This window comes from Podarcis filfolensis (genome assembly GCF_964270895.1).
Source record: "Podarcis filfolensis genome assembly, chromosome: 7".
Lineage (NCBI taxonomy): Eukaryota > Metazoa > Chordata > Lepidosauria > Squamata > Lacertidae > Podarcis > Podarcis filfolensis.
This window is the reverse complement of record NC_139603.1, coordinates 37867098-37891861: the sequence shown is the minus strand read 5'-3', so window position 1 is coordinate 37891861 and position 24764 is coordinate 37867098. Positions and strand designations below refer to the sequence as shown.

The 24764-nt window shown below is 43.0% G+C and overlaps 1 protein-coding gene across 1 annotated transcript; it reads left to right on the top strand.

Annotated features, from left to right (window-relative positions):
* Nucleotides 1–645: 645 nt before the first annotated feature.
* On the top strand, nucleotides 646–10385 carry TIMM21 (translocase of inner mitochondrial membrane 21). Its single transcript, XM_083622684.1, has 6 exons — nucleotides 646–1234; nucleotides 6986–7048; nucleotides 7146–7243; nucleotides 7710–7783; nucleotides 9714–9819; nucleotides 9912–10385. Exons 1-6 carry the CDS (start codon nucleotides 934–936, stop codon nucleotides 10002–10004), a joined length of 735 nt encoding a protein of 244 aa, XP_083478810.1. The 5' UTR covers nucleotides 646–933; the 3' UTR covers nucleotides 10005–10385.
* The last annotated feature ends 14379 nt before the right edge of the window (nucleotides 10386–24764 follow it).

Genomic DNA, 24764 nt, shown 5'->3' with positions numbered 1-24764 from the left:
GGCTTTGCTTGCGTGTTGTCAAAACGTGCAAAGGATGGCATCCTTACAGCGCAATCCCGTAAGACCCAGCTAGATTATTTCCTGTTGCCTGGGAGTTAAACCCCGTTGAATTCAGTAGAACTGATTTATTAGATAAATGTATAGGATTGCTAGCTTTCCTTGTGCCGGGCACAGTTTTTTTTGGGGGGGGGGCATTCTACCACGTGAGCGAGCTCCATCCGCAGCCCAAATACAGGTTTGCTTCTTGCGCACGAAAGCTGCGCCATTCTGAGTTGACGGTAGTGCACGCGTCTTTCTCGCAGACGTCTGCACACATAATGCTTGCACACCACGAGTCTGACCTTCTCAGATGGCGGGCTAGTGCTCATTTGAAGATAGCCCTATGAAGTTTTACAGAACCTGCTTAAAGGGCAAATAATTATTTCTGAGCAATGCATGCAGCACGAACCTAACCTTTTATTTATTATGCAAACGATAAAGGGTGGACTGGTCCCAGAGCACGTACGCTCAATATAGAGACAGACGCTTTCGGGAAGGAGGAGGCTTCTGCCAATGTAGTTCTGAGTAGCGAGGCTAGGCGCGAGGCGCTTTGCATTGTGGTAGTTGTAGTACTTTACCGGAGTAGTCGGGCAGCTCTGCTACCCTGCAAACTACAGTTCCCAGAGGGCTTTGCAAACGCAATGGCGGGGCAAATAGCTGCCGTCAGCGAGTGAAGGGGTCGTGTCCCCCTTGGGCTTGTTAGAAGTGCATCAACAGGTAAAAGCCCGGCGGAAAGATTTGAGTAAGATGTATCTTTCTAACGGTATGGCTATTTTGCATCGAGAGGAAACTGCGGGATGTTGAATCCGATCCTTTGCACAGGACGGGAGCATATTTAGTGTATGATAGACCTTGTATTTGGGGTTATAAGGTGAAGCCCTGCTTCGCCTCGCTATGCTTTCTTTCATGCGAGGAATCCCCTGCAGTGGCAAGCTCCTGGGGTCCTGCGCGAAGTGGGGGCTCCTTGCACAGCATAGGAAGGCGCTTCTAAGGACTTGCGTGTGCATCAGGCTCGGGCAAGGGTCGAGAGCCGAGCGACCAGCCCCGCGCCCTGATGCAGCATTTGCGAGCCCAAAGCGACACATCTGGACTCCCGAAGGGGCCCGGAGAGCTGGGAGAACTGAAAACAGCGGCAGGCAAGTGTCTGTGCAAAGAGGCCAGAAAGAAGAAGCATCGCTGTCAGCTGCTCAGAAAGGTAAGGAACGGGAGGCTCCAGCAACTGCCAAGATTACTTGGCAAGTAAAATTCGTTTCCCAAACTACTGCAGTTCTCCAACTTTTTAGGTATATCTGCATATATATAGACGTGTTTCTGTTGAGCCTAGTGGTGTTTTTTCAGTCCATAATCTGAAGTATCCTACAAAACTTGCACTGCTGTCCTAACCCTACTTACCTGGGAGTCGGCCCCCATTGAATTCTGAGTAGATGTAGCTAGGATTGTACTGCTCATAGAATTGTAGAGTTGGAAGAGACCACAAGGGTCATCTAGACAACTCCCTGCAAAGCAGGAATATTTTGCCCGATGTGAGGCTTGAACCCACAACCCTGAGATCAAGAGTCTCATGTTCTACTGGGATTTCAGATTATTGGGGGATTTGTTTCTGAGACAATGTTCGGCAGTTGTTTGACTGGAGGCCCGTTGATGAATGGGACAGGCAGAGTGAGACTGCCTTGGGCAACTGATTTTGGCTATCATGGAAGGGCAGCAAAGTGTTATTTTATTATTGTTGTATTTTTACATTTAAGGAAAGATGCTTGTAAGCGTTCTGTCTCATATGACCCAATAACTTGGTTAGCCTTGGATACCATGCACCTTGGTTTGGGACGGGGGCACCATTTGCTGTTCTGCCTCAGGGAGCAAAGTGTCTTGGGACAACCCTGAGTGTGGTACAATATCATTACAGTGGTGCCTCGCAAGACGAAATTAATTCGTTCTGCGAATTTTTTCGTCTAGCGAATTTTTCGTCTTGCGAAGCACGAAATCCCATAGGAATGCATTGAAAATCAATTAATATGTTCCTATGGTCAAAAAAAGTCCAAACAAAGCCAAATTTGGTACAACAAGAGTTTATTAAGTGCTCTTTAAGGTCACACATACTGTAAAGAGCATTTCAAAATTCAAACCCAGAATTTTTTTTTTAAAACAGCAGAGTGGCCCAATGGTCACAGAAAATCATAAAAATGCAGGGGGGAAAACACAAGCTTCCAGATTCTTGCAAACCCCTCCCCAACTGTTCTCCCAGCCACCCAGCACACAGAAATTCAAATCCAGAATTTTTTAAAAAAAACAGCAGAGTGGCCCAATGGTCACAGAAAATCATAAAAATGCAGAAAAAAACCACACAAGCTTCCAGATTCTTGCAAACCCCTCCCCAACACCAAGTCCTTGAATTCCAAACACCCCAACCCAAAATCCAAAACCCCCCAAAAAAGTTTTAAAAGCTTAACTTACCAAATGGCTGCAAAAGAAGTTTTGGAAAAGCTTCAAAAATCACCAAAGTCTTTAAAAACCTCAAAAAAGGCTACTATGTACACTGCGTTCTATGAGTTGCTCCTCGAAGTCAAGTCGCAACTGTATTAACGGTGTTAAGAAAAAGGAAGCAAACTTGCAAGACGTTTTCGTCTTGCGAAGCAAGCCCATAGGGAAATTCGTCTTGCGAAGCAGCTCAAAAAATGGAAAACCCTTTCGTCTAGCGAGTTTTCCGTCTTGCGAGGCATTCGTCTTGCGGGGCACCACTGTAGCTGTGTTTGATTTATAATAGAGGTTGTTCAGCACTCAGATTTGTGTAGAAGTGGGATTTTCTGCTTCAGGAGTCCTTTCACCAAGCTGGCTGTGATTGCTTCCTAGTGAGAGGGTGTCTGTGCATGCTCTAAGACCATGGTGGGCTGATTGCAGTATTATGTGGTCTACACATGTTTTTTTCTGGAATCCCTGTGATCCACAAGGTTTTTTTTACATTTACAAAGCTAGAGTGTGTTCCCAAGATCACTTGACAATTAGCACACAACAAATCAAGTGATCTTGAATATGTGCTTGTACTTCTTAACATAAGAAGTGCTTTGGTGGATCATAGCAAGGCCCACCTAGTCCAGAACTCTTTTCAAGAACCCCAGAATTATGGAATCTTCATCAGAACTTATAACTCATTAATGTACAAGATCCTATGTCAGTTATTCGTGCCATATGGATGAACAGTCCTTCTCGGGCATACAAAGCTTCCTAACCTGCTGCACCATAGCCAATAATTTTTTGCCACTGGCAAGCCAGGGAGTGATTATTTATTTACATGCTGGGTTTAGTGTCTTTGCAGCTACTTCTCTTTTCAAAAATTAAGTTATTCTGTGAAAACACCTAGACATTCAAGCAGTTGCAAGTCATTGTGGTTTGAATGCCACCAACAGCGTTCAGAACTAGTGCACAGATAATGCTCTTCAGGCATTCTGATTATTTGTTAATATGGGAAGGTGTTAATATGGGAAGAGAGTTCTAAAATGAGTGGCAAGCCTCAGGGACGGATTTAGGGGAGCGCAACTGGTTCGGTTGCAGTGGGTGCGGAGACTCGGGGGTGCCGCAACTGTGATTTAGAATAGAGCACAAGAGGCAGGGGGTGCGCATCGCACAGGGAACCGCTGAAATTTGAGACCCCAGGGTCCACCACTGGGAGCCTCCATGACTGCAGGAGGTTCCCCAGTTCATAGTGTCACTCCTGGTGAGCAAATGGAATGGCAATAGGGGCATCAGTGCTAGCACACTCATCCCTACGAATAGACTCTTGTATGCTGGATGTTCAGTTAGCACCTAATTAGAATGTGTGACCCAGGGATGCGGGTGGCGCTGTGGGTTAAACCACAGAGCCTAGGACTTGCCGATCAGAAGGTCGGCGGTTCGAATCCCCACGACGGGGTGAGCTCCCATTGCTCGGTCCCAGCTCCTGCCAACCTAGCAGTTTGAAAGCACGTCAAAGTGCAAATAGATAAATAGGTACCGCTCCTGTGGGAAGGTAAACGGCGTTTCTGTGCGCTGCTCTGGTTCGCCAGAAGCAGCTTAGTCATGCTGGCCACATGACCCGGAAGCTGTACGCTGGCTCCCTCGGCCAATAAAGCAAGATGAGCGCCGCGACCCCAGAGTCGGCCACGACTGGACCTAATGGTCAGGGGTCCCTTTACCTTTACCTAGAATGTGTGACAGGACTATGGCTTGGGCCTCATGAGTTCCTCAGGCAGCAATCTTATGCAGAGTTTCCTGTGCAAAGCCCTTGATTTCAAAGGGCTCCATGCCTAACTCTTCACAGAACCTTCCTGTAAATATCAGTGTATTTGTTCTACCATTTAAATACATTGTGCTCACTGCATTATTTATATGTTTGGAGTTTTTAATGTTATGCATAAAGCACTTCATTGATCATTTTTACATTTTTATGGGTTTCCCATTCAACCGTAAGAACAATAATCTATTTTGTAAGGCATTTCATAAAAATTAAAAGCCTGGCTGGATTTAATGAACGAAGGCATAAAATTGGCTGCTATATTTGCAATTGGCTGTAGCATTTATTTATTTTTAAAAAAACTGTTTTGGAAGATTTCTCCCAATCTTTATTCAACTTTAGCTTAGCATGTGAAAGGTTGAGTGGTGGGAGACAATTGAAGCTGGAGACAGGCTAGAATTGGGCCCTTGACTAGTCCAAAAGGATTTGGTCCAATATTGATTAAAGTATGGCTGAAGTATTTTTAATGATTTTACAGCATGAGTACGACAGTCATTAACATGGTTGTTACTAATAACAAAAAGGAATAGATCATTGGTGTTTGAAACCAGCAGAGAATCGATGGTGAGAGAACAAGTTGCCCCAATGCCCCTGAGCATGAAGGCAACGCAAATTGGATCAAAAACAAATGCCATAAACACTGTATCCACTCTAGTAATTTTCAAGTTCTGCACTGGGGCTCTCTGCTGAGCTGTGCGAGTACTGCTCGAGAATGAGAAGTGAAATAATTTGTTGCTTATTTTATTAAAATATGTATATATCACTTGTCCATTGTTAAAAGCTGTTTAAATAATAATTATAATAAATTAAATACGTGTTGCATAAATAATAACTCTCAATCAGTACTAAAAAGCCACTGAAAGTCTTGTGAAATCGAGCCTAAATAGACCTTGTGAAAGCAAAACCTGTTCAGCTAACCTGTGGCCCTCCAAGATGTTGTGGGGCTACAGTTCCCATCATCTCTTACCATTGGCTATGCAGGCTGATGCTGAGGGGAGTTGGAGTCAAACAACATATTGGGGGGGGGGGGACAGGTTAAACACCCTGGCTGTTCCTTGAAAGCAAACCATCACTAAATTTCGCCATACGTCTGGAGTTAAGGATTGCATCATTGGAGACTGTCATCTGGAAGCGAGTCTTTGGCTATTGGCTGTCCAGCTGGCATAGGCTTCCCGACCATTACCTTTTTCAGTGCCTCTGGCGGGACGTCTTTGTCAATCCGTGGGTAGGAAAAATCCATGCCAAACTTCTGAGCATCGGAATTTCCCCAGCGGACTCCTTAAAGATGAACTTACGCTCAGCCAAAAGCCTTATTGAGCAAAGATTAGCAGACATTGAAAATCAACACAACCTCGCCAGGGGTGGGGGTGTCTGCTCCCCCAGGTATCACGGAATAACCCCACCACTTGGCCTTCCATCATACATGTCATCTCTTTCATCAGTACCACACCGACGTGCATTTATTCGTGCAAGGTTCAATGTCTTTCCATCAAACCTGCTGAACCACAGATTTTCCAATGGTTTGGTGTGCGTGTGTGACGGGGAAACTGTTGAATCTCTTTCACATATAATGTTCAACTGTCCCCTACATAGCATAGCCAGGGCTAAATTCCTGGGTCCTGCTTTACTGCGCTTGGTTGGCAGGCCTGTTGAGTCACACGCCGCACTGCTTTTGCAGGATACAGATCCTTCTGTAACTCTGCAGGTGGCGAGATTTCTGAATGCGGTTATCTCACACTCAAAAACCACCAAAAAACAACAACAACATCAAAACTAATTGGACTGTTATGTTGAGAGTGCATGTCGGAGTTCATCTTTAGTTTTCCTTTTCTGTGATCCATCCCTTGGAGCTCTCCTGGCCCCAAGCCGTCACTTGGCTCTGCTCAATGACCCACCCTTGCATCGTGGTGTTCACCTTCTGTTGTCGGATATATCTGTTTTTATGTCCCTGTGTTTTTATGTTTGTACATATTTTATGGGCTAATAGCCGTAAATAAATAAATAAACAATCACTAAATTTCCCATGGAAAGAGCGGGAATGAGGACTTTAGGGGTTAGAAGAGATGTAAAATCCTTTTAATGTTCCATTATTCCGAAAGCAAAACCTGTTTTGACTCAGTCTTTTATCTTTCTCAATTTTAGAGGGAGCATCTAGGAGCTATTGGATATATGTGCATAAGACAACAATGTAGATTGAGCTCATAGAATTGTAGAGTTGGAAGAGACCCTGAGGATCATCTAGTCCCCTGGGGTCCCTTCCAGCTCTATAATTCTATGTTTTTCTGCTTCAACAATATTTCATTAAGTTCCTATCATTTTATGTCATTGTATTTTGTGTAAATTATTAAAAAAATTAAATAAAACATTTTCTATTTACAAAAAAATATTAAATAGCTATCTTTCTACCAGTGGGGGGCGGACATGGACGTAGCCAAGATTTTTGTTAGGGGACAGAACCTCAGATTTGTATTGATTTGTATTGGTTTTACTTACTGGGGGCAGCTGCCCCCCCCCCTTGGCTACAACCATGAGGGGGGCACAGGAAGGAAACAAGGCTGGAAGGGGGCCATGGTCGGAAAAAGGTTGAGAAACCTTGCTCTAACCAACAGAGCTATAGGAGACTGATAATGTATAACTATCGTTTCATAATTTTTATTTTTTTGGTCTTGTTTTCTCTTTCAGTGAAAGAAGCTGGGCGAGATTTCACCTACTTAATAGTGGTGGTGATCGGCATCGGTGTCACAGGTTGTTGAGACAGGGGATTTAATTGTTTTAATTGTTGACCACTTCAGCAGAAAGGTTCTTGGTTCACCTACATTTTATTTTTCCTCTTCCATTTCAGGTGGTTTATTCTATGTGATTTTTAAGGAGCTGTTCTCTTCCTCCAGCCCCAGTAAAATCTATGGAGATGCACTGGAGAAATGCAGAGCTCACCCTGAGGTTTGTTTCCAAGTCTTGAATGTTCTGCTTACCACAGAGCCCTAGCACATTACAGAGAATTCTGAGGCATCTTTGGAGGGATGGTCACTCACTTTGCATTGGGTACTGACTAGCCCATGCACCGCTGCCCTGGAAATGCATTCTAGAACATTTCTAACATTTTCTGCTTCATGCTTCAGGGAAAGATCAGTGATAGTGGGTGAGCTTTCAGTGTATCATAAGAGTTGGGTGGGGTTTTGTAGGGCATCCAGTCTTAGCTGAGCCCAGGAAATCTGGCACTAGACCATTCCCAGCAGATGGTTGTGCAGCTTCTGCTTGAAGATTTCCAGAGAGAGAGAGATCACCACCTCTAGGTAATGTGTTGAAGAAGGTCGTATAGTATTACTGATTGAACTGAGGGAACTGTGCACCTAGTGTTTGATAGAAGACGAACTACTAAGCACCCTATCCTGTCCTTACTGATTAGGTAATAGGTGTTTTTGGTGAACCCATAAAAGGTTACGGTGAAGCAACGCGCCGCGGGAGAAGACAACTGGTCAGGTACCTGTGAACGCATCGCTTACAGAAGCACCGGCTCTCTTCTGCTAACATTCTCTGTGGATTTGTTACTTACCGTATTTTTCGCCCTATAGGATGCACTTTTTCCCCTCCAAAAATGAAGGGGAAATGTGTGTGCGTCCTATGGGGCGAATGCAGGCTTTCACTGAAGCCTGGAGAGCGAGAGGGGTCGGTGCGCACCGACCCCTCGCGCTCTCCAGGCTTCGCGCAGCTCTCTGCAAGCCATGGGAGCCTGCACCGGGCTCCCACAGCTTGCGAAGAGTTGCCTGGATGCTGAAGCCTGGGCGTGCTGAGCTCAGCGCGCCCAGGCTTCGAGCTTCGCGCAGCTCTCCACAAGCCGTGGGAGCCCGACACCGGGCTCCCACGGCTTGCGGAGAGTTGCCTGTTCTGGGGGCTGGGGCTGGGGGAAGCTCGGGCTTCCCCCGCCCCAGCCCTGCGCCTGGGGGGGGGGAAATTTTTCCCTTTATTTCCCCCCAAAAAAACTAGGTGCGCCTTATGGGACGGTGCGTCCTATAGGGCGAAAAATACGGTACTCTGTTCATCTCACTTGACACGTGTCATATTCACTTGTCTTGCCAAGAAGGTAAAAGGGAAAATACCTTGGGGCCTAGGCTAGCAGCCTGAATTTAAGGCCTACAATAACCCTTGCAAATGCACCTGATAGCCAAGAAACCTTGTTAGTCACATTGATTGCCAGCATACATTTATGCTGAATAACAAGGATGCTGAAGGGACGCTGGTTCATCTTACCCCTGCGTGGAGCGCTGTGTACCTATTTTACATGAATTTGACACAAATGTGACACAACAACACTCAGAACACTATATCCACGATTGTTACTCTTGAGGTGGGACATGATTCCTCCACAAGTGCAGAAGAACTTCATTCAGGTACCAGCTGGTCATGGGAGCAGACTATGCTCATCCAACACAGTGGCTTCATTCACATGGTTTCGCATGATCCGCATGAACCTCAGGCTCATGTCTCTCCTTTTCCTCCTCTTACCCTGGCTGAAAAGAGGGACTTTAGCTCCTGTTTTCAGTTAACCACAGTTGCTTGCGATGTCTGGATCTGGAATTGGAGGTAATGGTTAGTTATGAAATGATGGCTAGCTTCAACAACCCAGCTTCATAACACATGGTTTGAGGTTAGCTTGTTTAAAATTAACCATAGTTGGTGTTAGCCAGGATTTGCCCCTTCAGGTAACATAACAAACCAGGATTAACCAAAAGCAAAATCAAGTGCTTCCTAATTGCTCCTCTTGGCTCTGTGGGAGGATAGGGGGTAGCATGCAAGCCTAAGGTCACTACAGCTCATTATTATCCATGCACATTATGCTAAACCATGGTTTAACATAGGAATAGTTGGCATGGTGCCCTCCAGATGTTGCTGGACTCCCAACTACTACTAGCCACTAGAATGGCCATTGGTCAGGGATGATGGGAGTTGTAGTCCAGTGGCATCTGGAGTGTATCATGTTGGCTGCCCCTTGTTAGTATGTTCTCAAAGTTGCTTCACGCCTAGGATTAATCTCATTGGGTTGTGTCTAGCATTAGACATGCTCAGAGTAGACCCATTGAAATTAATGAAAATGACTCATGATGTTGTTTGGTTCCGTATTTATGGCCACTATCCTGTGCATGCATCCTTGGACTTCCTTCTGAGCAAACAGACTCAGGATCAGATGTAAATTGAGTTTTAGACCCAATTCACTTATTTGTGGGTTAGGAAGCTTTCAGACAAGGTGGTCCAAGTGTAACTGTAACCAGACAAGTTTAATTGAATTCTAGAACTAAGACAAGATTGTCCATGTAAAGTTTTTGTTTCTTAGAATTATAGTGTATAACTATTAATTTTTCTGGCATTAACATTCAGGGCTTGTGAACCCTTTCCTCTTTTTTTTTCTTCTTAGCCACATTGAGTATGTAAAAGATGGACTGAAATACATGCGCCTAAAGTTTTACATTGAGGGCTCAGAAAAAGGAAAGCAGGGAACAGTTCATCTGGAAGTGAAAGAGGTATGACAGCCTCTGTGACCTACATCAACCATAATCTTAATGCTTAGGTTAGCGTGTGCAAGGAAATTAATTCCCACCCCCTCTCTTTGCAGAATCCAGAAAGTGGGAAATACGAGTATCGTTATATATTTGTGGATATTGAGGTCTACCCTAGAAGAACCATAATAGTTGAAGACAACAGATAGAGAAACAACTGAAGTGACCTTTCATTGCAGTTCGTGATACTGTAGTTTACAAAAATGGGAGTAATGAAGTAAAAGTTGGCTGAAAGGTCATTTTGCATCCTCACAACATACCCGTGTGAAGACAGTGGAGCCACTGAGGTTATATGTAATTCTGCTGGGTAAATACTGGAAGTAGGTAATCGTTGTTAATAGAAAATGCAAACTGGGTTGACGCAGTTAATATAAACTGGCAGCCAGCTGTGGCAGCGGCAAATATGATTTAGCAAAGATTGTTCGTGGTGAATCACAGTTTTATACACACAGTCTTCTCAGGATGAACTTCCTTTGGATTTGGATTTCATGCAAGTGCTGCAATAAAGAAGACATACAAAACATACAGAATATCTTTGTCCTTTCGTGCACAGAGTTCACGTACATAAAAAGGTGTGTGGCTTCTGTTTCTGTATTGTTTACAGACTGTAAGGCTGTACAGATTATAAATTGTTTCCTAGTAGGATCTACGGCTCCTCTGAATGTTCTACTTTGAATCTTGGGGTTGAAAGGAATACCCCTCTGTTGTGAAAAATGTTGCCTTTTTTCAGGCATGGACGCTGCTGTAGTTTGGTTTCTTTGCCGTCACATTGCTGCCACTCCCACCCCCCTTTTTTATTGCTGCATCATCTTCCTCAATCACATCAGCAATACCATTAGGTCAGGTATCATTTAATAGTCAGGCTGACATCAGAACTATCCGTAGCCACCTAGATTTCATTGGCTCTTGGATTGGTTGTGATCACAGTCAGTCAGGGAACACATAGTGCACAGGATGACATCACAGCTTGATGCAGTCAGTTGGACTTGGCTTATATGCTGATGTCACTGAGAGCCAGAACACGTTCACCCATTCTTAATGCAGCCGCCAAATAAACCCCACATGCTTTGATGTGGCTGAAAATGTTAGCAAAAACCATTCCAAACTTCAGCTCAGCCCTAGCAGGGTCTGTTCTGTTCTCCTTTGAAAGCTGGGGAACACTTTGCAGTATCCAACAAACTTGGTATGTTTCTCTGTTTGGCTAAAGGTAAATAATATTGCCATCTAGTGGGCTTTTTGACAGATTGCATCACATAAGCTTTTTCTAGCTCATCGTTCATTTAACATAAAATGCACTGTATTACAAGTATTCATCAAGTCTTGATAGTGAATGAGTTGAGTTACTGACCAACTAGGGTGATATCTGTCTCAGTCATTAGGTATCACCCTTTGATTTTTATAATAGCATTCAAATCACATGCCATTCAGGTTTATGCTTTGGAATATGTAATGCTATATAATACCATAAGGTTCTATGGATTAAATTCCCCATTTTGTTAATTGAATGAAGTCAGTAGGCATGACTTAATGCCTATTGACCATGCTGAGAAGACTCAGATGCATACAATAAAATGTCAACAATTTAGAATACTAGATCATCTTTATAATACTACAAACGCCATTGAATTTTGCCTGCACATATCTCCTTCTTGTTGTGTTTTCCAAATTTAAGCTCCACATTAACTAATATAATTGCTGGCTGTTCTACCTTGCCTGATGTCTCACTTACAAAGGCGGTGAGACCCTGTGGATGCTAGAAATGGATATCAGTGTTGGTGATGGAAGATTGCCCAGGACTCTCATGTAAACTGTTCTTCCTTTTTCTGCTATGTTGAAATGAGCTTGCAGAGCAGTCTTCTGTTTGGACACTGGCCGGTCTTGGACACACCTGGCTTTACCAAGATGACACTATTTCTACCAACTGTGCTCAGTGAACACGTAGATCAGCCCAGTTCCTATAGGAAAATAAAATGGGTGTCAGGGAACTGCCATCAGCTCAGAGGCGAGAGGTGGAAAGGCAGCACTTTCTCCGCAGAGGAGGGAAGCCCCACCTCTAGTGGGGAAGAGATGCAGGGCTCGGAGGATGCAAGAAAGAGCCAAGACACCATGCATGAGCAAAGCGGGGGGGAGGCAGGTCCGCCTTTACCCACGCCCTCCCTGCACAGTAGGTTTACGCGCAGAGAGGGGAGGCGTCAGATGGGGGTCAAGAGACTACTCTGCTGGGGAAAGTTCAAGGACCGCCCACTCTCAGATTCTGCTAGTGACTGAGCAAGACATGGAATTGAGACGTTCTGCACTGTAAATGTTTTTTGCACCAATAATAAAGCCTTTGAAAAGACCAGTGGGGATCTTGCCTGTTCGCCCTTGAGCAACCAAGCTGATAGGCATAACAATGGGCTTGCACTATAAGACATCATTCAACATGCCACCCTCACAGAGCACTTACTTGCAAGCATGGCACATAGAAATAAGAACCAAAATATACAGTAGCTTCTAGGGTTGGAAGTAAACTGCAATGAACACATGTCAGACACCTGAAAATAACTCAGCTGGTAGAACATGAGCCTCTTAATTCCAGGGTCACATGGGTTTGAGCCCCACATTGGGCAAAAGATCCCTGCATTGTAGGGGGTTGAGCTAGATGACTCTCCCTTAATTCTACAGTTCTACAGTTCTACAGTTCTATTATTCTATATTTATTGTAAACATGCATAAGGTTGTTATTTATTGTAAACATGCATATTTATTGTAAAATATTCTATATTTATTGTAAACATGCATAAGGTTGCAATGTCGAGTACAGAGCCAGCCACTGGGTTAGATCCAGATAACCAGCAGGTGGAACTCTGCTCATGGGGTGCTGTTCAGGGGGAAAGGGGAGGTGGGTTTTTGTTTTGTTTTTTGCCAATTCCCTCTGTGTCCCCAAAAACCTCCTGTAGCAAGTCAGTGGATCCTCTGGAACAAGCTGGGAGGTGGAATTAGAAGCCAAAGGGGGAAGCAGTAAACATCATCTCTCCCCCTTTCTTCCTCTAGCAGGAACCTCCATTGGATCTGAGTGCCTTCCTTGAACAGAAGAGCAAATATGAATCCAATTCTTCTTCCTGTCTCTTTGTTATTCAGACCAACAGTCTCTATTGGTTCTCCAAAAGCATGGATAAAATGGATATTTTATGTTGTCACAGTTTTAAAAAAATTAAATACTTGCACTGAAGAAATACATGGGGGCGGGACAGTGCCTTTGCAGAAGTTAACTCCCAGTATTTTAAAGACTAGTTAGTCCAATAAAAGGCATGACCCGGTCTTTCCTTGCTCTGTAGCTTCCATTCCATAGGGACCAGCCCAGTGATGAGATGCTGATCTACTTTCATTATAGTGATAAATGGCCAGTTCTGCAGCTGACATCAATTAGCTGCTAAAACTTGCTGGGAGCCTGGTTTAAAGTAAGTATAATTTATATACCTGCAAGATGAATTTGAGGCACCACCTAGAAAAGTTAAAGATATTGTTGAACGCCAACCCAATTTCCGAGTGGTGCAAGATTCCAGGGGTTCCAGGCGTTTACCCAGGGTTTGTGTTTCCTTCAGAATGAAGCACAGCAGAGACTGGGGTGTCCTTATGATATACGGATTATTTACTCATATATACAACCTGAGTCTACAATGGGGGGGGTTCACAGCATTAATACCCCCAAGAGGGTCTTGTTTCTCTCATAGCCACAGCCTTGGATTCAAGCAGAGATAAGGCATAGCTCTCTCTCTGCCTTCCCAGCCTTCCTTGCTTCTACCTCTAACTCACATAACTCATCTCTCAACTCTGGCATTTATCTTTTTAACTACCAGCGAGTTGAGGGACAGTGGGGCCTCCCTATTTGATATCTGGCACAGAGCCACTTTCTTTGTTACCTTAATGAATCATTTAGAGGACCAAGAAGCTAGCCTGGCTGTTCCAGGAAACTGGATTTTAGATTTTAACATTTGCTGGACCCAGGAATTAGAAGGGTCTCGGCACAAAGCCTACTCCCCCTCCCCCCCAACTCATAACAATATAGTGCTGTGTATTATATATTTATACAGCCTGATGACTGCCTTGTCCCTTTGCGTGAGAAAGTGAGCTAGAAATCACAGCAGCTGTAATTCTTTCCTGCTTTGTGTGCCATCTTTCTGTAATATGCCTGCGCTAGCACAATGGGGAACTTTTGCTTTCCCCCCGCTTTGACAGGGCAGGTTGCTGGTTGCAGAGTTAATTTATCAGAATAAAGCACAGGCGAGCTGGCTTCTGCACAGGATTCTGAGATTGATTTTGAGGCTGAATTAAGCTTTCCCCTTCATTGCCTATTGACTTGATGTCCGGCAATACATTATATGTCCTGATCAAGCATGCGGGATCAGGGCGGACAATGGCTTGCTAATTTGCAGACAATCTATGGCAGTATAAATGGAACTGAAGGGCACATCAAAAAGCAATCGGTTTGCTAAATGTAAAATACCATGCTCGGTGAGGAACCTAAGTTTATCACCTGCTAATTTGTGTCAATATACTCAAGGACCTGCTGCTTTGGCTAGCGAGTTCAAAAGAGCGGGCAGAGATTCCTAGTCTAAGCCTTTGCCATGATGGTGCAATATAGATGTGTTGGACTACAACTCCCATCAACCCTAGCCAGCGCAATTTAAAATACAACACTGGAAACAATGGTAAGCAACTTAAAATCACAGAATAGGGTGGCTCCTAAAAATACATATCTCAAGTGTCAAAGAACAGGGATGGAACCTTTCTTTCAGAGATTTGGGATTTTTTTGGTCATTTAGGGATTGGAACACTAACATGAGCACTCACTGATTAGTTTGGTCTTTCCTACAGAGTTTGTCTCATCCCTATGCTTCCACCATTCACACACAACCTTCACCTGCACTGAATTATAGAGAGAGTGGAAACACCCTCAGTGTCACACCAGCACATGAATTCTGCCTCAGCGCTGATATAGTCTGGTCTGGATTGTTTGAATCTGCCATTTCAAATAGACATTCATTCTAAAGTGCTTTCATTCCGCAGTAGACTGTATAAAAATTGGCAGTCAAGCAATGTTTCTGAGATTGGTTTGAAGGATGCAAATCATCCTCCCTCATATTCATTTGTAGTGCCAGATGGATGCCATTTTGGACAGAAGTTGTGCTGTAACGCCAAGCTGTGACAATCCAACTCGGTTCCAGGGGACAGATTCCAATGTGGTTTTATCCATTCATAAACTGAGAAAAGCTGCTGTCCTGCCAATCTCAGCATGTATTACTAACTCTACTAATGTGTGATGTGATCTAATAAGTATAATAAACCATTTAATTGCCAAACTAGCTTCCAGAAAACCCTTCACAGTATGCCCCTCTAGCACAAGAGTTAACTAGTTTCATTTTGTGGGCATCTGTTTTACATAAACTTTATGTGCCTGATTAAAAGAAGAAGAAGAACACAAACGGCAGCATTTTGTTGTAATAGAACAGAATAGATGTAGTCTGCAAAAAATTGTGGTTGGGTTAGAAACAGATGGTTCCACTTCATATCCTCAATAATGCAAGATCACTGCATTTTACATCAGTAGAGCAACAGTTTTTTCAGAGGCTCAGATTATGACAACAATAATGCAATTTACCTAGCCTGAGTGCAAGCGCGCACACACACACGGGATCCTCCAATCCCCTGTGCCACCAAGGTCATCTGAGAATGGCTGGTATCATATAACGTTGCACAATGTGTTGTACTGGCTTGCCCAGTAAATAACATTCAGCAGATAATACGTAACTGCTGTAAAACTGTTAATAAATTCACGTTGCAGATAATGGCTTGGATCCTAAGCTTTGGGTCTGTGAATGGGAAGAGTGCCTGTTAGTTGAATAAGAGTTCTACACACGGAAGGGGTCCTTCTATGAACATAACTCGCCTTCTGTGAATGAAAACTCCTGTTCACAGAGTAAAATCTTTGGATCTAAACCAGTGTTTTTCTGCTCTCACTTCACTTTATCTTCCGCTTAAATATTATTCCCAGACAGTCAGAATGGTGAGAAATGCAGAACAAGATGGATCATTAAAATTTAGTTGTGGCATAGTAACTATATCTTATGCTACAAGAATGGAAATATACATCACCCACCTCTGCCATTTACCCATCAAACGACCAAAAGCCTCCTCTTACATCTGCAACTTCTAAAGTATCACCTTCTTGGGAGGGAGACTTCTCCCGTTTGGTTCTTGCCTTTTTTCCTTTCCCATACTCTTGTAAGTGGGGAGGGGTATGAAGTTGTGCTCCCCCCCCCACCCTTTCCTTATCAAAATACCAACTGCTCATCTGTCTTTACACCCTCAAACTCTCATAACATGAAAAACAGGCATCTTTTAACCAAATGCCATGTGACAGTGTCATATATGATGTAGAACCCTGATTTTCCAGGGTTCTACAACACATAGAAGACTCCATTCAGGATGAAACTAGCATGCTTGTGCACACTCCCTAACACATAGTTTTATTTAACCAGGATTCTGAATGCCTGAATAGGGCTATCTAGTGATGGGCATATGTAGTTTTTATTAGCAACAGATTGTTGTTGTTGTTGTTGTTGTTGTTTAGTCGTTTAGTCGTGTCCGACTCTTCGTGACCCCATGGACCAGAGCACGCCAGGCACTTCTGTCCTTCACTGCCTCCCGCAGTTTGGTCAAACTCATGCTGGTAGCTTCAAGAACACTGTCCAACCATCTCGTCCTCTGTCGTCCCCTTCTCCTTGTGCCCTCTATCTTTCCCAACATTAGGGTCTTTTCCAGGAGTCTTCTCATGAGGTGGCCAAAGTACTGGAGCCTCAGCTTCACGATCTGTCCTTCCAGTGAGCACTCAGGGCTGATTTCCTTAAGAATGGATAGGTTTGATCTTCCTTCTGTCCATGGGACTCTCAAGAGTCTCCTCCAGCACCATAATTCAAAAGCATCAATTCTTCGACGATCAGCCTTCTTTATGGTCCAGCTGTCACTTCCATACATCACTACTGGGAAAACCATAGCTTTAACTGAATGGACCTTTGTTGGCAAGGTGATGTCTCTGCTTTTTAAGATGCTGCAACAGATTGAGGAACAGGTAAATCCATTCACAAATCCTTCACCCCTGTAATCTACTGTGGTTGCAGCATCCTTCACACCAACGTGATAAGAGCTGCTTTGGCACAAGTGTGGGAGGCTTTGCACAAGCCTCTTCTTCCACTTAACACCCATTCCTGGTGCATGATGTTCAGGCAAGCCAAACCATTCAGCTTAGTAAGGAGACTGCTGTAGCACTCTAGCATATGATAAAGTATATACAGTCAGTCCCATCATCTATTATTTAGGCTTTACTAAACTCTCATACTAAATCTTTTGTTGTTTTAGAATTTATAGCCTGCCTGTAGAAGCTCAGGCAATCTCAAACAGCAAGCTACAAGAGGAATAAAGAGCAATATTTTGCTTCTGTGTGTTTTCATTGCCCCTCTGTTCCGTAAATGTGGCTTACTTCTGCACTTGAATGGTATCCAGAACTATAGAATTCCTTCCCAGCACCACCAACAAAATCCTCACTCTCAACATCCTTTTGTTTTTTTTATTTTCCTTGCCAACTTAGAGCAATCTTCCAACCTTTATAAAGATTCAGGATGGCTGCCAGCAAGCCAAGGGAAGGGGAACGGAATAAATCTCAACCGGTAGCAAAAAAGCTATGTGCTAGCCACATTTTTTTTTCCCATTTGATTGATAAGAGTCATTTAGGCTAGGAAACATATTTCACTGCTCTGACCACAGAGTTTATAGCACGTTTCTTTTACCAGAAGGGCAATGCTGATGGACTGTCAGAACTCCTGCTAAGGAAAGTCCATCATATATCTAAAGCATCCCATCTAAGGTGAATTTCAACAGTTCCATCTGGAGTTTCTTCCGCAAGAGGATTAATCATAACAGATCCTTTCAGGACACTGTGTGCCCTAGTTAATTTTATTTCCCATTTGGACCAGCATGTTGTGAGGAGACCTATTGATAGAGTCATTAATCTCTGAAGTGGTTTAGTTTAGACTCAAATTCTTCATGTGCTGTGGTTCTATTTTCACTCAAGAATCCTTCAACTGATTCTTGTAACCAAACACCGCCTCTTTATTCTAGAATAATTACTTCTCTCTCTCATACTATGCAAAGCAAGGCAAATAGACATTTGTGCCAAATATAAATGTTAAAGTTGACCATACAAAGTACCTTCTGGCCACAGAAATCTATGTCACAAACAATTTCATTAAAATGTGGTAAACTCCTGATGTCATTGATCAGCACTCTGCCACAGAGTTTACAAAAGTATGTTAATCAAAAAATCTGCTTAAGGCGAGTCTCTCTTATCTTCACTGCAGCCTTGAATTTAAATATTTTCTATATATATTAGTGGGAATTAAAAAGTGTCTAAGTGTGCCCTTTCTCTTCATTGAGTCAGGCTGCTATTACCACTCCAGAATTCGAGAATTCTTGTCACATTTTCATTTTATCCCTTGATGTCTGAAACAGCTCAGTGTGTGCGTTGTGCATGCATGTATATTTCCTCCTTGAATGGTATGCCATGTCTGTGTGTACACATATATAATTTGAGCAACTGCGTGACTGAGGTGCACCCATATTCTTCCTAATGTTTAATGTCATGTGCCAAAGGTGGCCGGTAATAGAAGGAGGAGGACACTGATATGGAATGATGAATCTGCCATGTTTGTGAACCATGATATCGCTGCTTTGTGAGCTTTGGTTGGCTAAGTTCATAGGCATTTATAACACAAATTCGGGGGGGGGGCGGCTCCTGTAATGAAAGACGAAAAACAGAAAATTGGTCCGGAAAGGACACTGCAGAACTTTGATCCAAACAAGTAAGAAGCTTTCAAGAGGTACCTTGGGCTGTATAAGACGGAGAGCTGGAATGTATACAGTAGGAAGCTGTCTTGGTCCATTTAGCTCAGTATTATCTGCATTGACTTTTACAGCAGCTTTCACAGGTATCTAGTCCTACCTGAAGATGCCTAGGACCAGTTGTGAAGTTGCATGCTCCAGCACCGGGGGGCGGAGAGCAGGCAGGGGTGTGGCTGGCACACATCCCGGGGGTGTGGCAGCCGGCGCTGTGGGGGGTGCGCAGCACGTGTCGGGGGGTGGCCACGATGGTACCCCCCCTCCCGATGGTGCCAGGGGCAGTGGCCCCCCTGCTCCCCCATTCCTCTGCCAGTGCCTAGGACTGAACCTGGGAACCTGCTGAAAGTTGCTACACATGACCCTGTTTCATAGATGAAAGTCTTACTGTTAGCTGAGTGACACTCTGGGTACAACACAGATCTATTGTGACTGAGTGAGATCCAGCTGCTCAGCCTTCCTCTCTTGCCTTGGAGGACAAAACCAGCCCTGTGGGCAGGAAACTCCACCTGAACAATCCTGTTAGGACATTTTTGTTCCTGAAAGCAGATACCACTTTTATTATGAGAACTTTTTGTGAGTCACTTCAGAGCCTCTCATGCCTTATGAGAGTATAAATATCATTTTTAAAAAATATGTATGTATGTGTTTGTTTTACACACTCTCTCCCACAATGAGAGGACACTGAATCTTTTCCCTGAAATGTCTTGAAATTCAAAAGAAGTTTCTGATGGAACTCAGGTACAGAAAATCCCACTTGTGCAGGTGGCTCTGGGTCTTTGGTCCTAGATTTCCAGACCCGAATAATATTAATTGTTAAGAGGGAAGATGCCATCCTTATAGCTTCATTTAAAAGTCAAGCATGATTTTAATTACCGCTGACATTTAGACAAGAAAATTGTTTAAATATTTAATGATGGAATGAGGCATTCAAATAACTTTCATTATTTGCAGATTAAAAATTCACAAGGATCCTCAGCACTTTTATCTTTATTGAATGTATTTGTTGTAAACATTATGTATTTTCATAAACATTTAATGAAGACTAACTGTTAGAAATGCAAAACTATTTCTCCCCTTCATTCTTCATGTGCAGTGACTCCAACACAGCATATGCTCATGCAAATGTTTGCATAACAAATTAATCGGAAAGGATTTAGGCGGGGAAAGATGTTGAATGCAAGCCTGATGAAGAGGCCTGTGAAACTCAGCAGTTTGCGTTCTCTTGGACCGACACTTGGACTGACAGAATAGCTGGTCCAGCTAAAGCAGTGATGTGGAACCTGTAGCCCTCAATTGCATTTTTCTCTACCGGTCAGAAAAACAGATGATTTTAAAATAAGGAACGCAATATTTTTGCTTATGTATAATCCTAATAGACAGTTGATTACATAATCCACAACAGATATAAACAACAGAATAATGCACATAATAGGAAACGGCCTTATACTGTCAAACCGTTGTTCCATCTGCCTAGAACAGGGATGGATGGACATGTTCAGGCCTTGGTCCAGAAGACGCATCCTGCACAAGAAGCATGTTTATCTGACCCCACTAATCCTACCAGATCTCAGCTGTGCTGTGCTAAAACATTTTGCCCAGTTTCAGTTGTAAAGATAAAAATATCTCTGTGGATATTTTATACAGATGTTATTGGATTGCTTACTCGTGCATGTGGCAGAAAGCTAGAAGATCACTGCCGGTCTGTGTCAGGCGTGGAGTAGCATCAAAGGCAAGAATAACAAGCAGTTTGTATTTTATGGTCCTTTTTATTCAGTCATCTGGTTGCACAACAAGAATCCATGTCTCCACACAAAGAGAGACGCTGGCTAATCTGAGCCCCGCCTCTTCGTCCCCAACAACATCCTGAGTGCCAGCAGGAAATCCCAGTAGTCCCACCCCCTTGCCTCCTCTGTTCTAGGATTGGAAGGACAAATGGGCCCGTAGAGATGGAGGATCCCTCATACTCTCCAGGGAGGTCTTTGCTGGCTGCGCTCTCCCCTTCCCCCTCTCCCTCCACTATCTTGTAACTAGGCAATTCCTCCTCGAATGATATAGCATCTCTCTCACACTTTCTCCTCCTAAGACTGCTGTAGACAAGGGGAGTGAAACTTACCCCTCCTCCTCTTCGGATAGAAGCTGATCAGACTGAGTGTACACTTCCCAGTCTTCTTGTTCCAACCATTCGCTGACAGTCTGCCTATTTTAAGAAAGTACATTTGTTCTTCTGTCTTCCCGATCAATTGATTTGTCCTACCAAGGCTTCATCTTCATTGCTAGGTGATGGCCAACTTTATTACAGAACCACACCACACATGAGCAAGCTGAATAATCCCAGCACTTAGGACAGAAGATGTAGTAAGCCCCTGAGGACACAGAAATTGGCTGTCTCTATACTGCAGCAATTAATCTAGACCATTTCCCAATCTTCATATTAAATAAGAGACTACCATGCTGGCACTGTTGTCTGAAAACCCTGGCTACTAAGAACTATTGTGCAATCACAATTCTTTGCCAAAAAAGCTGAAGGAAATCTTGGTTGCCATTTGTTGTGGTTTCTTTCCCTTCATTTTCTATTTCTACATAAACATAATCTGGAATAGTACTGTGGGACCAATCTGGTTTGTAAAGAGAAATCTTTTTTTCACCCTTTTAAGGGAGAATTTGCCATTTTACAACTGTAGCCATTGAAATATAACCGATTGGGGGACACTTTCATTTTAGTTAATGAGCATTTTAACAGGGTCCATTTTTAAGCATCATTATGCTCTGAGTTGTATGAATACAAAGAATGGAGAGGAGGAAAATGGCTCTGGGTTTCTCAGAACTGGAGATCAGCAACAAATTAAACCATCCTAACACATCCCAAGAGAACTGATCTGTAGCACAGCCCTATATTTCTCTGTTATTATGAAATATAATGTGATGAACTCTGCTCTTATTTTTAAAAATTGTGTAGCAGGGAAATGAGCTTTCCCCTCTACACAACATTTTTCTGTCTTAGATGTAAGTCTTTGCGCTTCCAAAATAAATACTACTGTCACACATTAATTTATAATCTTCAGTTAAATATTTAGTCAGGAGAGGGCGCTCATTGTTATGTTAAAATGTGAGCTGTAATTATAACAAAGGGGTGGAATTGGCTGCATTCATGTGTTTCTGTTTGTTGTTTTTTAAGCAAGAGGGAGAGGATGGTTTTATTTCTCAGAACAAAACCTATAGAAACTGGGGTCATATAACGTCTGCTGTAATACTAATAATTACTACAATAAAGCTTTTCTAGGATAATTCCTATTACAAGAACAGTGAAGCCAGGGTGTCTTCTTCTTCTTAAAAAATTCAATTTGTATGTTAATGGTTTTTTTCTCAGGACTGCAAAGATATATATATTTTCCTGTGTCAATCGTGTCCTCTAAAGTAAACTTACTGTGTTATGCTAATGATATGGTGCTGCTATCCTTGGCTGAGACAGGACTGAGATAGCTTTTGGAAATACTAGCAAAATATTGTTGTGTAACACCCCAGTCTCTGAGCAGTAGAAGATTGCAGGGCTTCCCGATGCTGACCCAGGCTTCCTTTTCCTCAGAATGAGGACAGTGGAGACTGTAGTGTCCTTATGATATGTGGTATATTTACACATATATACAACCTGAGCCTATAATGGAAGGGCTCACAGCATTAACACCCCAAGAGGGTCTTGCTTTTCCCATAGCCACAGTCTTTGAATCAGGCAGAAATCAAGCATGGCGCTGATCCTTTGCTTTCACAGCTTTGCTTCCAGCTTTTACCTTATACACAAAGAGCTCTGGCTTTTGTCTTTCGAACTACCAGCAAGTTGATGGAGGGGCAGCACCCATCTGCTGTCTGGCATAGAGCCACTTCATTTGTTACCTTAATGGCCCCCCAAAAGCACTTTTTCAGGGCTGCAATGTCTCACAGGTCACATGACTTGCAGGGGAGCATGCCCCCCGCCTACCGGAAGACAGTATCCTGTTTTTTTGCCTCGACATACTAGATCGTATGCTATTTCAGCTGAGGAGGATGACAGAGGTTGTTTGGCAATGACTGAGAAGCATCGTGTACTTGAAAATCTCGTGGGGGGAATCAAGCCAACTGTGCACATGTTGTTTAAATATCTGACTTATTAGTCAGCGTCTACAAAAGTAAATAAACCTCCAGGCAACTTACAATAGAGGCCAAAACAAAAGCCAAGAATGCAAGAAGCAAGCATGGGGGACAGTGGCTGGAAGAGAGTGGAGAGAGGTTCTGGTACTGGTTAGCATGAAGACTCCAGCTACCTCCAAGAGGCTGTAGTTTCTGGGAGGCATTTTCCTCTGGGCTAGGCTCCACTGAGTCTGTAGAGACCATCAACTTGCATGGCCAAACCAGCCCACTTTGCCTTGGTGCTAGAGGGAGGGAGGATATAAAGTTCAGCCTGATGGGGATGCTGTCAGTGGTGATGATCCCAGTCTTTTTGGGTTGTTTCTTTGGGGCGCAACAAGGCTTGCCTTATTTTAATGTTTTGTGGGGCATGGTTTTTTGTGGGGCGTTGTTTGTTTGTCTCTCTTAGGGCGGGGAGGTGTTATATTTTTCTTCAGGCCATTTCTGGGGTTTGACATATTTTCATACCCAAAACAAATTAGGTACATATTACCTCGGCCGAGGAAAGTTAGGTGCATGGAAGTTTTAAGTCCTAGGAGAGACCACAATCTTCTCAGTGCCTTTGGACCACCACAGTTCAAAAAAGATGCTAAAAGCACCTCATGGGTTAGCATTTCCATACCTCTCTTGAAATCTTATCAAGATTTAGGATTATATGGCTATTCAGTCATCATCATTTTCATTTTATTACTCTGTTGTAAGGTACCCTGGAAGCATGGCACATGCAAATTTTAAATTAACAAATTCCATATTGACCTAAAGGAGATTGCCCCATTTCAGAGATATCTGTGAGGCGGTATCTGCCCCTATACTATGGAATGTCCTTCAATACGTGAAGCAGCAACCATCAATTGCTTCAGATGTATTGTAGAGACATATCAGGATCCAGAAGACAGAGCCGTGTTTTTATTTATTTGAATTCTCTGGATTCCTGCTTTTATATACTTTTATACTAGTTTTACTGGTTTTGCATTTTATGTTTAATGACAGTGTTTATTGTATTCATGTTGGACACCACTTAGAGATTTATAAAATATTAAGCGGTATATAAGTGCTTTAAAATAAACCTATTTATTTGAGAAGTATTCAAGGAATATAGGACAGCTCATTCTTACTTCCTAGAAATACTATGCAGAAACATTATTGGTTTAAAAAGTAGCTAGATTTCCCCCCCCTTCAGTTTCGATCAAAGGTGATTTGCGGAAAACACAGTATTTCATAAGAAAGAATAGAATAGTTATAGGATAGATAGGGATTATGAGTAACATTGTGTGTACACTGCTTCCCTAACCAGTGGGAATGCACCAGACAAAGTATAAATGTGTGAACACAGCTGAAATCAAGGTGTTTGGTTTTGCTGTCAATGCAAATACAGTGTTTAATAATAATAATAATAATAATAATAATAATAATAATAATAATACCCCACCCCTCTGACTGGGTTGCCCCAGCCACTCTGGGTGCCTTCCATACATATAAAAATATAATAAAACATCAAACATTAAAAACTTCCCAGTACAGGGCTGCCTTCAGATGTCTTCTGAAAGTGTACTTTTTGCTCCAAAAAACCTGTTCTGTTTTCTATTCTGAGTTGTGGGAAATAATGCAGTACAAGGAGAAAACGCTGGCTCTGTTGCTATAAAGTTGTTGGAACCAGTGAGATTGAAAACAGGTTTGACTGGTTATTGCATTCAAAGACATAATCCAATACTAAAGTCTTCCAATAAGAAGTGGGTGGAAATGCTTTTAATGAATGCCAGTGGGTTGGGTGCACACCAAGTACACATAAAAGGCCAAAGTATGTTATTACACAAGGG